General features: G+C 44.8%; 1 protein-coding gene across 1 annotated transcript; it reads left to right on the plus strand.

Moving 5' to 3' along the window:
• Nucleotides 1-2372: 2372 nt before the first annotated feature.
• Nucleotides 2373-9276, plus strand: LOC141009613 (cullin-9-like). The gene is made up of 12 exons (XM_073482289.1): nt 2373-2487; nt 2815-3063; nt 3138-3278; nt 3543-3707; nt 3823-3986; nt 4171-4264; nt 4413-4487; nt 5324-5434; nt 5521-5638; nt 5732-5865; nt 6827-6918; nt 7011-9276. The coding sequence occupies exons 1-12, from the start codon at nt 2374-2376 to the stop codon at nt 7231-7233; spliced, it is 1680 nt and encodes a 559-aa protein (XP_073338390.1). The 5' UTR covers nt 2373; the 3' UTR covers nt 7234-9276.
• Nucleotides 9277-11290: the final 2014 nt, after the last annotated feature.

Here is an 11290-nt window from a genome sequence, read left to right on the forward strand (position 1 = left end):
CTCAAGTATTATATGTACACTCAGCACCCCATCTTGACAGAAAAGAACAAATGTAGAAATTTTTGCAAATTTATTAAAAAGAAAAACTGAAATATCACATGGTCACAAGTATCCAGACCCTTTGCTCAGTATCGAGTAGAAGCACCCTTTAGAGTCTTCTTGGGAATGATGCAACAAGTTTTTCACACCTGGATTGGGGATCCTCTGCCATTCTTCCTTGCAGATCCTCTCCAGTTCCATGTGGATGGTGAACGTTGGTGGACAGCCATTTCAGGTCTCTCCAGAGATGCTCAATTGGGTTCAGGTCAGGGCTCTGGCTGGGCCAGTCAAGAATGGTCACAGAGTTGTTCCGAAGCCACGCCTTGTCATTTTAGCTGTGTGCTTAGGGTCATTGTCTTGTTGGAAGGTGAACCTTCGGCCCAGTCTGAGGTCCTGAGCACTCTGGAAGAGGTTTTCTTCCAGGATCTCTCTGTACTTGGCCGCATTCATCTTTCCTTCAATTGCAACCAGTCGTCCTGTCCCTGTAGCTGAAAAACACCCCCGTAGCATGTTTCACTGTTGGGATTGTATGGGCAGGTGATGAGCAGTGCCTGGTTTTCTCCACACATACCGCTTAGAATTAACGCCGAAAAGTTCAATCTTCGTCTCATCAGACCAGAGAATCTTATTTCTCATGGTCTGGGAGTCCTTCATGTGTTTTTGGCAAACTCTGTGCGGCTTTCATATGTCTTGCACTGAGGAGAGGCTTCCGTTGGGCCACTCTGCCATAAAGCCCCGACTGGTGGAGGCTGCAGTGATAGTTGACTTGTGGAACTTTCTCCCATCTCCCTCCTGCATCTCTGGAGCTCAGCCACAGTGATCTTTGGGTTCTTCTTTACCTCTCTCACCAAGGCTCTCTCCCGACTTGCTCAGTTTGGCTGGACGGCCAGGTCTAGGAAGAGTTCTGGTCGTTTAAGGATTATGGAGGCCACTGTGCTCTTAGGAACCTTGAGTGCTGCAGAAATTCTTTTGTAACCTTGGCCAGATCTGTGCCCTGCCACAATTCTGTCTCTGAGCTCCTTGGGCAGTTCCTTCGACCTCATGATTCTCATTTGCTCTGACATGCACTGTGAGCTGGAAGGTCTTATATAGACAGGTGTGTGCCTTTCCTAATCAAGTCCAATCAGTTTAATTAAACACAGCTGGACTCCAATGAAGGAGTAGAACCATCTCGAGGAGGATCAGAAGAAATGGACAGCATGTGAGTTAAATATGAGTGTCACAGCAAAGGGTCTGGATACTTGTGACCATGTGATATTTCAGTTTTTCTTTTTAATAAATTTGCAAAAATTTCTACATTTCTGTTTTTTTCTGTCAAGATGGGGTGCTGAGTGTACATTAATGAGAAATAAAATGAACTTTTTTGATTTTAGCAAATGGCTGCAATGAAACAAAGAGTGAATAATGTAAAGGGGTCTGAATACCTTCCGTACCCACTGTATATTTATGTGTACGACTGCACCACTAAAAGAAGCAAGTTTTAATTCTACGTGAGACGATCAACAGAAACATGAAGAGACGTTCAGTCTTCTGAAGGTTGATGTCAGATCTGATCCGTCGTGACTCTTCTGGAAGCAAAATACAGCGTATACAACTCTGAACCATTAACAGTATTTATTAATTTAATAACTTTATTTCATGATGACGCTCAAACAGACATAAAACCTGTTGATGACAGTCGTCGGTTGTTGTATTTAATTTACTGTTTCTGCATGAAACCAAATTAAATTCAGTCCAGCGTGACAATTTTAGCTTTTTGAGACATTTGACGTGTGTATATATATGTATATATACGTATATATATATACATATACGTATATATACATATATGTGTATATACACGTATATATACATATATGTGTATATACATATACGTGTATATACATATACGTGTATATACATATATGTGTATATACATATATGTATATACACATATATGTATATACACATATATGTGTATATATATATATATATTTGAATTGAATTATTGAGGAGCAAACATTGTGTCAATGGAGAAATAGGGAAGAAAATGTAAACTTGTTCATTATGTTTAACAAAATAAACATAAAGACATTGAATTCTTGATGGTGTACACACGTTACCATCTTGGTGAAATTGTCTTGTTGAATAGAGTTCACAGCTTGTGTGAACATTTGTGTTACGACCCAGTTAAAGTCAAAGTCCAGGAGACGAGTGGAGTCACAGGACAAACTGAACCCAGAAAAAAAACATCGAGGGAAACGAGAATAAACACAAAACTCACGATAACAGAAATCTAGCCTCCTGTAACTGTGTGTGTGTGTGTGTGTGTGTGTGTGTGTGTGTTGCAGTCTGATGTCGGCGCCGCGGCAGTTTGAGGACGGAGTTCTGGACGCAGTTCTGTTCTCTATGGGCCGGACGATGACGCAGGAGGAAGTCCGTCAGCTGATGCAGAGGACCGTCCAACAGGTCAGACTTCTGCTCAGGCTGATCCGTTAGACGTGTTACAAACCTCCAGCAGTGTTTGTGATCACGTTGTGTTTGTCAGAACCTTGTTTCATGCATTAACATGTCGTTCGGGTCGTTCGGGTCGTGTCAGACGGGAGAGATCAGAAACACTCATGTTTATGACTCCATCGTTTGTAATCAGGCTCGCTGGATCTTAATCTTTATGTTTTTTGATTACAAGTTACTAAAGGTCCAAAGATGGTGCAGACATGCTTTGGACTCTTCTGTATCTGTCTCAGGTGTGTCCAGGTGTCAGACAGGTGATTTGGTCCCTCTCTGTCCTCTCAGGTGTCGGGGACTCTGAGTCTGGACCTGGACCGGGCCGAACACCTGTTGGTTCACTGTAAGTGGAACGTGGACCTGCTGGTGCAGCGCTACACCGACGACCCCGACACCCTCATCATGGCCGCCGGCCTCAAGTTCCGAAACCCTCAGCCGCCGCCGAGCCCCGTGTCCACCTGCCCCGTCTGCCTGGGCCCCCGCAGCACCGCCGCCGAGTCGTTCCCCTCGCTGAGCTGCATGCACTACTGCTGCCAGGTGAGACGCACAGACTGCAGGGTCAGCTGTTGTTCAGACGTTGTTTTAACGTTGTTCTGATGTTTGTGCTGCAGTCGTGCTGGCAGGAGTACCTGACGGCGAGGATCGAACAGAACCTGGTGATGAACTGTAACTGTCCAATCACAGACTGCCAGGCTCAGCCCACCTCACTGTTCTTCCTCAACATTCTCACTGACAAGGACACCATCGCCAAGGTAACGCCAGCCTCCTCTGTCACCATGACAACCTGCCCTCACAGAGTGTAAACAAACAGGTGTGAAAGGTTATCAGCTGGTTTGTGTTCTTTGATTTGATGATTTAATTTCTTTATTTGTTTTGTTTCATCTCACCGCTGCCTGTCCATGTTAGAACCTTTATCTGTGATAAAGAGTCCTCGTTGTTGTTGTTGATGATGATGATGATGATGATGATGATGATGATGATGATGATGATGATGTGTGATGTCTCCTGTGTGTCAGTATGAGAATGCCTTGCTCAGAGGCTACGTGGAGTGCTGCTCCAACCTGACGTGGTGCACCAACCCTCAGGGCTGCGATCAGATCCTCTGCAAGGAGAACATGGGCAGCATGGGGACCTGCTCCAAGTGCTGCTGGTCCTCCTGCTTCAGCTGCAACTTCCCCGAGGTCAGAGGTCACACACACACAGACACACACACACACACACACACACACACACACACACACACACACACACACACTCACAAACATGATGAACTAACAGAGTGACGTCTCCCTGCAGGCTCACTACCCGGCCAGCTGCAGCCACATGTCTCAGTGGATGGATGATGGAGGATATTATGAAGGGATGAGTATGGAGGCTCAGAGCAAACATCTCGCCAAGCTCATCTCCAAACGCTGCCCGAGCTGCCAGGCTCAGATCGAGAAGAACGAGGGCTGCCTGCAGTGAGTACACCTGCTGATGATGTCATCACAATACCTGCTGATTAGTAGAGACCAGAGGTGTCACTGTTCAATTTAAACACATTTTCTGCTGACAACAAACACTGAAGATGAAGATGAAGATGATGGTGATGATGGTGATGATGATGGTGATGGTGATGGTGATGAAGGTGTCCTCTCTCCTCAGTATGACCTGTGCCAAGTGTAACCACGGTTTCTGCTGGCGGTGTCTGAAACCATGGAAACCAACACACAAAGACTACTACAACTGCTCCGCCATGGTTGGTTCACACACTGTCACACGATCGTCCAATCAGAGACCAACAACACGTCTCACACTCGTGATAATTACGTGTAATAAAGTTTGGCTGAATGTTTAAATGTTTCTCGTGTATCCTGAGTTTTAATGGGTTGTTGTTCATGTTGCAGGTGAGTAAAGCAGCGCGGCAGGAGAAGAAGTTCCAGGATTATAATGAGAGATGCACCTTCCACCACCAGGCCAAGGTACCACACCTGTGCACACCTGTCCACACCTGTGCACACCTGTCCACACCTGTCCACACTGGTCTGAAACATCATAGTCGTCAAGCAGCAGGAAAGCTTTTATTGTGAAGTAACTAGAGTTTGAGGCAGCAGACAGACAGATGGAGGCTGTTCAGACCCGTGTCAACATCTGTCCTGAGTGACCTGATCACAGGTGGACAGCTCTGAGTACAGGTGTGAATGAGACACACTGAGGACATGTTTGAGAGCTGGACATCCAACTACATGTCTGGTCTCCCTGAACCCGTCAGTGTCAGCAGCAGCTGTTTGTGAACACTCTGACTGTTTCAACTGATCCAACCACTGAACCAGGAACCACAACAGCACCAGACTCCCTTAACAAATGTGTCAGTTTAGTGAGTTGTTGAGTTAAAACAAACTTTATGAACTGTGTGAAACTCTGTCTCTGACTGATTCTGACTTATTTGTTCCTTCTTGTAAATTCAGCAAATGTTCTACATGAACTTCTTTCTGTCTTTGAGTAGAAACATGGAGTCTGTTTGTCCCAGTGATGGACGGGTTTGTTTCATATAGAGCAGGAAGTGACATCGCATCACAGGTGGTCACTCACCTGGATGATGATAGCAGGTCTAACCAGCCTCTTGCTAGCATTAGCCTGGGATGCTAACTTGTTGCTAGTTAAATTATTTTTAGCTGTGAGATCAGAACAGGAAGTCTTTTGTTGTGACATCACAGTGATCTGGTGTTAAAGAGCTGCTGTATGATGAAGGTCAGATATCTGCTGAGTCGTCCTCAGCAGCTTCAGCTTGATGACTCGGCGTTTCTCGTCTCTTCAGGATTTTGCCGTCAACCTGGAGAACAAAGTGTCGTCCATTAACGAAGCTCTGCAGATGAAGTCTTTGACCTTCGTCATCGACGCCTGTAAAGTCCTCGCTCAGGCTCGAAAGGTATCATCATCTTCATCTTCACCATCTTCATCGTCATCCAGCTGGAAATGACAGCTGTGTTAATGTGCCCTGCTCTGTGTCTGCAGGTGCTGGCCTACTCCTGTGTTTACAGCTACTACAACCAGGAGACGGAGAAGATGGACGTGATGGAGCAGCAGACGGAGGCTCTGGACCTGCACACCAACGCCCTGCAGATCCTGCTGGGTGAGACTCACCTCTCTTTATTAAAAACTTTCTGCAGCTGGAACTCGTCTTACTGGTGTTACTGGTGCTGACTGGTGCTGTTGTTGTCCTCAGAGGAGACTCTGCTGCAGTGCACTGACCTGGCCTCGTGTGTCCGGCTGCTGAAACCAGAACATCTCAACACCGGACTGGAACTGATCCGACGCATCCAGGAGCGCTTGCTGGCCATCCTGCAGCACTCCACCCAGGTAGAACCAGTCTGAAACTGAGCTGAAACCAGTGCAGTCTGATTTTAAACTGGTGTGAAACCAGTTTTAAAAAAGTCTAAAACCAGTTCACCTCTGAGTTAAAATCCAGTCTTAACCTAAAGCTGCTTCATATCCAATACTAACACACTCTAAAATCATTTAAAGACCAGTTTGATATCAGTCTGAAACCAGTTTGATATCAGTCTGAAACCGGTTTGATATCAGTCTGAAACCAGTTTGATATCAGTCTGAAACCAGTTTGATATCAGTCTGAAACCAGTTTAAAGTTTGAGATGAGTTTCCAGTCGGCCTGATTGAAAAGAGTCTAAAACACATTTAATTAAAACCAGTCTTCACTTTGTTGTGTCTGAACACTAAAGATGGTCTGAAACCAGTCTGAAACCAGTCTGAAACCAGTCTAAACCCAGTCTGAAACCAGTCTAAACCCAGTCTATAATCCGTCTGATTAAAAACCAGTTCACCTGAGTTAAAATCCAGTCTTAACCTAAAGCTGCTTCGTATACAATACTAACACAATCTAAAATCATTTAAAGACCAGTTTGATATCAGTCTGAAACCAGTTTGATATCAGTCTAAAACCAGTTTGATATCAGCCTGAAACCAGTTTGATATCTTGGATGAGTTTACACTCGGCCTGATTGAAACCAGTTTGAAAGACAGTTGATTTAAAACCAGTCTTAAACTGGATTATAACCAGTGTGAACCCTTTTTAAATTGTAAACCACATTAATATATTTGTAGCAGTTAAAACCAGTTTGACACCAGTTTAGCTCCACCAGTCAGTTTGCGCCTCCTGCTGGTTTTACACTGAACTTTGTTATTTATTCATCTCGGTAGTGTTCAAGTGTCTGAAGTCTCTCTGCTGTCAAACCAAAGTGGTTGAATTAACTGTGATCCAGCAGAGACGTCAGTCACAGTTTCCTGTTTCTGTCTCATTCAGGACTTCAGGGTTGGTTATCAGTCCAAGAGCAGCCAGGAACCAGAATCCACTCAGGCCTCCAACCTGTCCAACCACACCGACGCCAACAAAGTGTGAGTACGACGCCAAACAACAGGATAATAATCAGTCGGCTCAGACGACTGAATTCACTGTCGACTTCCAGACTGAAAGTTTTTGTTCTCAGGTCCAAGTCGGAGCGAGCGTCGGACTCTGGAGACTCGGATAACAACAACAACACGGGCGAGGAGGGCGGCGAGGAGGCAGAGGACGAGGACGACGAGTACGATGAAGAGTACGTTCCCGAGTGGCACGAGGACTACGACGAGGACGACATCGACGAGGACGACTTCTTCTCCGACGACGACGAGTCCGAGAACCTGGAGAGGGACTTCAGCCCCTTCGACTGAGCCGACAGAAAAAACAAAAACCTCCCAGAGTCGAAGGAAGAGGACGAGTCGGGCACTGCCACGGCCCCGCCCCCTTCCTGACATCATCAGGAAGGACAGGAGACGATTAGAGGGACGTCCTTCACCTGAACCCCAACCCCCCAACCCCCAAACACAGCTGCACTCGCTTCTCCACTTCCTGTATTTTACCTTGTTTTCATAAAGTACGGAAGAAGGCGAGGGTCAAAAATCATGAGCGGAAAAAAGTTCTGACTTTAATTTTTCAATTCTGAGAGAAAAAAAATGAGACTTTCAAAAGAAAATTCTTAGTTTAGTCTTCAAATAATGAAAGTAAAGTTTGGTTCTGTCATTTTTTAACATGAAAATCAGAGTGACGCTATTCTGTTTTGTTCTTTGCACACCAGTCTGAAACCAGTTTAAACCGGTCTAAACACCCAGTCTGAAACCAGATTAAACCAGTCACAACACCCAGTCTGAAACCAGATTAAACCAGTCTAAACACCCAGTCTGAAACCAGATTAAACCAGCCACAACACCCAGTCTGAAACCAGATTAAACCAGCCACAACACCCAGTCTGAAACCAGATTAAACCAGCCACAACACCCAGTCTGAAACCAGATTAAACCAGTCTAAACACCCAGTCTGAAACCAGATTAAACCAGCTACAACACCCAGTCTGAAACCAGATTAAACCGGTCTAAACACCCAGTCTGAAACCAGTTTATACCGGTCTAAACCCCCAGTCTGAAACCAGTTTAAACCAGTCTAAACACCCAGTCTGAAACCAGTTTAAACCAGTCTAAACACCCAGTCTGAAACCAGTTTAAAGACCCAGTCTGAAACCAGATTAAACCAGTCTAAACACCCAGTCTGAAACCAGATTAAACCAGTCTAAACACCCAGTCTGAAACCAGATTAAACCAGTATAAACACCCAGTCTGAAACCAGTTTAAACCAGTCTAAACACCCAGTCTGAAACCAGATTAAACCAGTCTAAACATCCAGTCTGAAACCAGATTAAACCAGTCTAAACACCCAGTCTGAAACCAGTTTAAACCAGTCTAAACACCCAGTCTGAAACCAGTTTAAAGACCCAGTCTGAAACCAGATTAAACCAGTCTAAACACCCAGTCTGAAACCAGTTTAAAGACCCAGTCTGAAACCAGTTTAAACCAGTATAAACACCCAGTCTGAAACCAGTTTAAACCAGTCTAAACTCAGTCTGAACCAGTTTGAATGTTTGATTTTTATTTTTTATAAATCCGACGTGACTTTAAAAACAGATTGTTTGTGATCTCAGAACTTTTTGTCCTTTTTGTTTTTGGCCCAATGTGTCTTCTGTACTGAACCAGCTCGGCTCTGTCCTGGTTCTGGGTCTGGGTCTGGCCCTCGGTGGTTTGGTGTCCGACAGCGATGATGAAGGATCTGTTCCAGAGGAAGTCTGTTAGTTTGTGTTTGTTTCCTGCTTTGTGCTGAGACGAGTCCAGAAACAGAACTGCCGGTCCTCCGTCGTCCATCTTTAAACCCGTTGGTGTCATCACACGTTCTGCCTTGATTTCTTTGATGATGGAAGTTGCCTTCGCTTGAGTTTAAAGAAGAGTAGAGATGATTAAACTGCATCACTTCCTCTGTAACTGTTTCACATTTAGAGTTACTCAACAGTTTTTTTACATGTTTGTAGCGTCGGATGTTTCTGAAGAGATTCTGACGTCTGTAGGATCTGTAACTTCTGACATCAGCCTCTGAAGTATCACTGCAATAACTGATCGATCGATTATCGGCTCACCGTCGCGTCATTTGCTGAGCAAAGACTCCGTCGCCTGCTCTGTTTTCTGTCTTTCAAAAGGACGTCGAAAGAGATTTCTGGTTTGTGGTCGCTCTGCGGGAGTCGAGGGAAAGATGATATTCCAACTTTTGCTGTAATTTTGAGAGATCCTATATTCATATTGTTGATGTTCTATAATGTTCTTTCTGGTTTCTTTGCTGTCGTCGAGCGACTTCAGCAGCAAACTAAATAAATAAAAGCTTTTTCTGCTACGCTGCAGGACGCCTCTGCTTTCATGCTCAAATCAAAGTCTTTATTTCAGCCTGTAAACGTCCTTCACTCCTGGTAGTGGAGACGTTTAAGTCATGTGACCGTGATGTCGTCTGTTTGTAGCCTAGCATTAGCTTTTTACTGCTACACATTTAATTTACCTTCAAACATCACAGAGTGGAGTTCATCTGTGGAGATTATCTGGATGAACAAAACCTGGAAGGATCAGAAACTTGTGTTTGACACACAGATTATCTTCTGTGATAATCCAGAATGTAGTTTTGTGTTAAACCGCTCAGTGAACATCGTCTATAAATCCAACATGGCGGCTGAAGGTCCTGCCTGTCTATCAACACTTTCCTGATTTGAAGGTTAAAGATGTAAACTTGTTCTACGACACATTTAAAATGATCATCACAGGTGATTCTCACACATATAAATGCAGTGCTGCACCTGTGTGAGTGATCTCATTAATATTAATCAGATTCTTCCACCTGGTGTTTAAACAGACTCGTGCTGCCTGCAGTCTGCATGCTGTGTCTTCTGACCACAAGGTGTCGCTGTTCGCTCTAAGACATCATAAATCAAACGGGCTCATGAATTAATGATGAGTTAATAAAACAGAGAGTGATGGATCCTCAGATCAGATGGAGATCATTTTAATCCACAGGATCATTTACATCTATAATAATACGTCATAATGTATTTGTTCATAGTGTTTTGTATCATTCATCTGAATCTGAAAGTTTTACAATTAATGTTGAGTAAAAAGTAAAATACTTGTCTCCAAAGTGTCGTGGAGAGGAAGTATAAAGTAGCAGGATTTGGAAATACTAAAGTACAAGTACCTCAAAATTGTACTTAAGTTCAGTAAATGTACAGTTACTCTCCAGCTGTGTGCTGTTGGCTGCAGGAGTCACGAACAGACACACAGACACACGTGTTAGTAACATCTGTAACACACGGGACATGTAAAGGACTCACACAGATCGTCAGCCCAGAGCTGACAGACGGCTCCTCCGGCCTCCAGCTGCTCATTAAACTCAAGCTGATTGTTATTTCACTTCAGTTAGAAATGATTTGCTGTTGTTTATAAACACTGTTCACAGTCTCTTAATAAATGGTTTCTAATTAATGTCACTGTTAGGAAGTCAACACAGTTATTGTTGTCTTCAGTTATTAAATGTGCCATTTATTACTGATGAATGATCCATCGTTTATTACTGATGAATGATCCATCGTTTATTACTGATGAATGATCCATCGTTTATTACTGATCTTATCATCAGTGTTCTGGCTGGTGAAAACATTGAGCTGCTTTCCTTCAGTCTGAACTCTCAACACACGTTTATTCAAATATCTGCAGAAATGATCAAAATATAAATGTAAATGTAAATGTAAATTCATATAAAATGTCTCTTAGTGTCGTTCACTCTGGTACATGTTCCTGTGACAAATCCTCCTCCTCCTCCTCCTCCTCCTCCTTCACGTCCTCCCCCACCACCTCCTCCTTCTCGTCCTCCACCTCCACCTCCTCCTTCTCATCCTCCTCCACCTCCACCTCCTCCTTCTCATCCTCCTCCTCCTCCACCTCCTCCTTCTCGTCCTCCCCCACCACCTCCTCCACCTCCTCCTTCTCGTCCTCCCCCCCCACCTCCTCCACCTCCTCCTTCTCGTCCTCCTCCTCCTCCACCTCCTCCTCCTCGTCCTCCTCCACCTCCTCCTTCTCGTCCTCCTCCACCTCCTCCCCCACCACCTCCTCCTCCTCCCCCTCCTCCTCCCCCATCACCTCCCCCTCCTCCTCCTCCTCCTCACAGCTCTGAAACAATCCTCGGAAATGACCCCCACCCACAGAGCCGGCCGACTCCCCCTCCCCCAGTGGAAAGTGTGCAGCTCCGTCAGCCTGGACAGGAACCGTCAGCTCCCTCCGTCTCTCCGTCCTTCACTCCACTTTAATTCAGTTTCATCTGCTTCAGTAAAAGTGTCAGAGTGAGACATCTTCATATTCTCACTGCCTGTTC

The sequence above is a fragment of the Pagrus major genome, chromosome 15 (assembly GCF_040436345.1).
Source record: "Pagrus major chromosome 15, Pma_NU_1.0".
Taxonomy (NCBI): Eukaryota; Metazoa; Chordata; class Actinopteri; order Spariformes; family Sparidae; genus Pagrus; species Pagrus major.

Bases quoted from the DNA above. Each gene is read 5' to 3' on its own strand.
- LOC141009613 (XM_073482289.1), top strand. From the start codon at position 2,374: ATGTCGGCGCCGCGGCAGTTTGAGGACGGAGTTCTGGACGCAGTTCTG. The intron at 3,064-3,137 runs GTGAGACGCACA...TTTGTGCTGCAG, and splicing joins GCATGCACTACTGCTGCCAG to TCGTGCTGGCAGGAGTACCT. The intron at 5,435-5,520 runs GTATCATCATCT...CTGTGTCTGCAG, and splicing joins TCCTCGCTCAGGCTCGAAAG to GTGCTGGCCTACTCCTGTGT.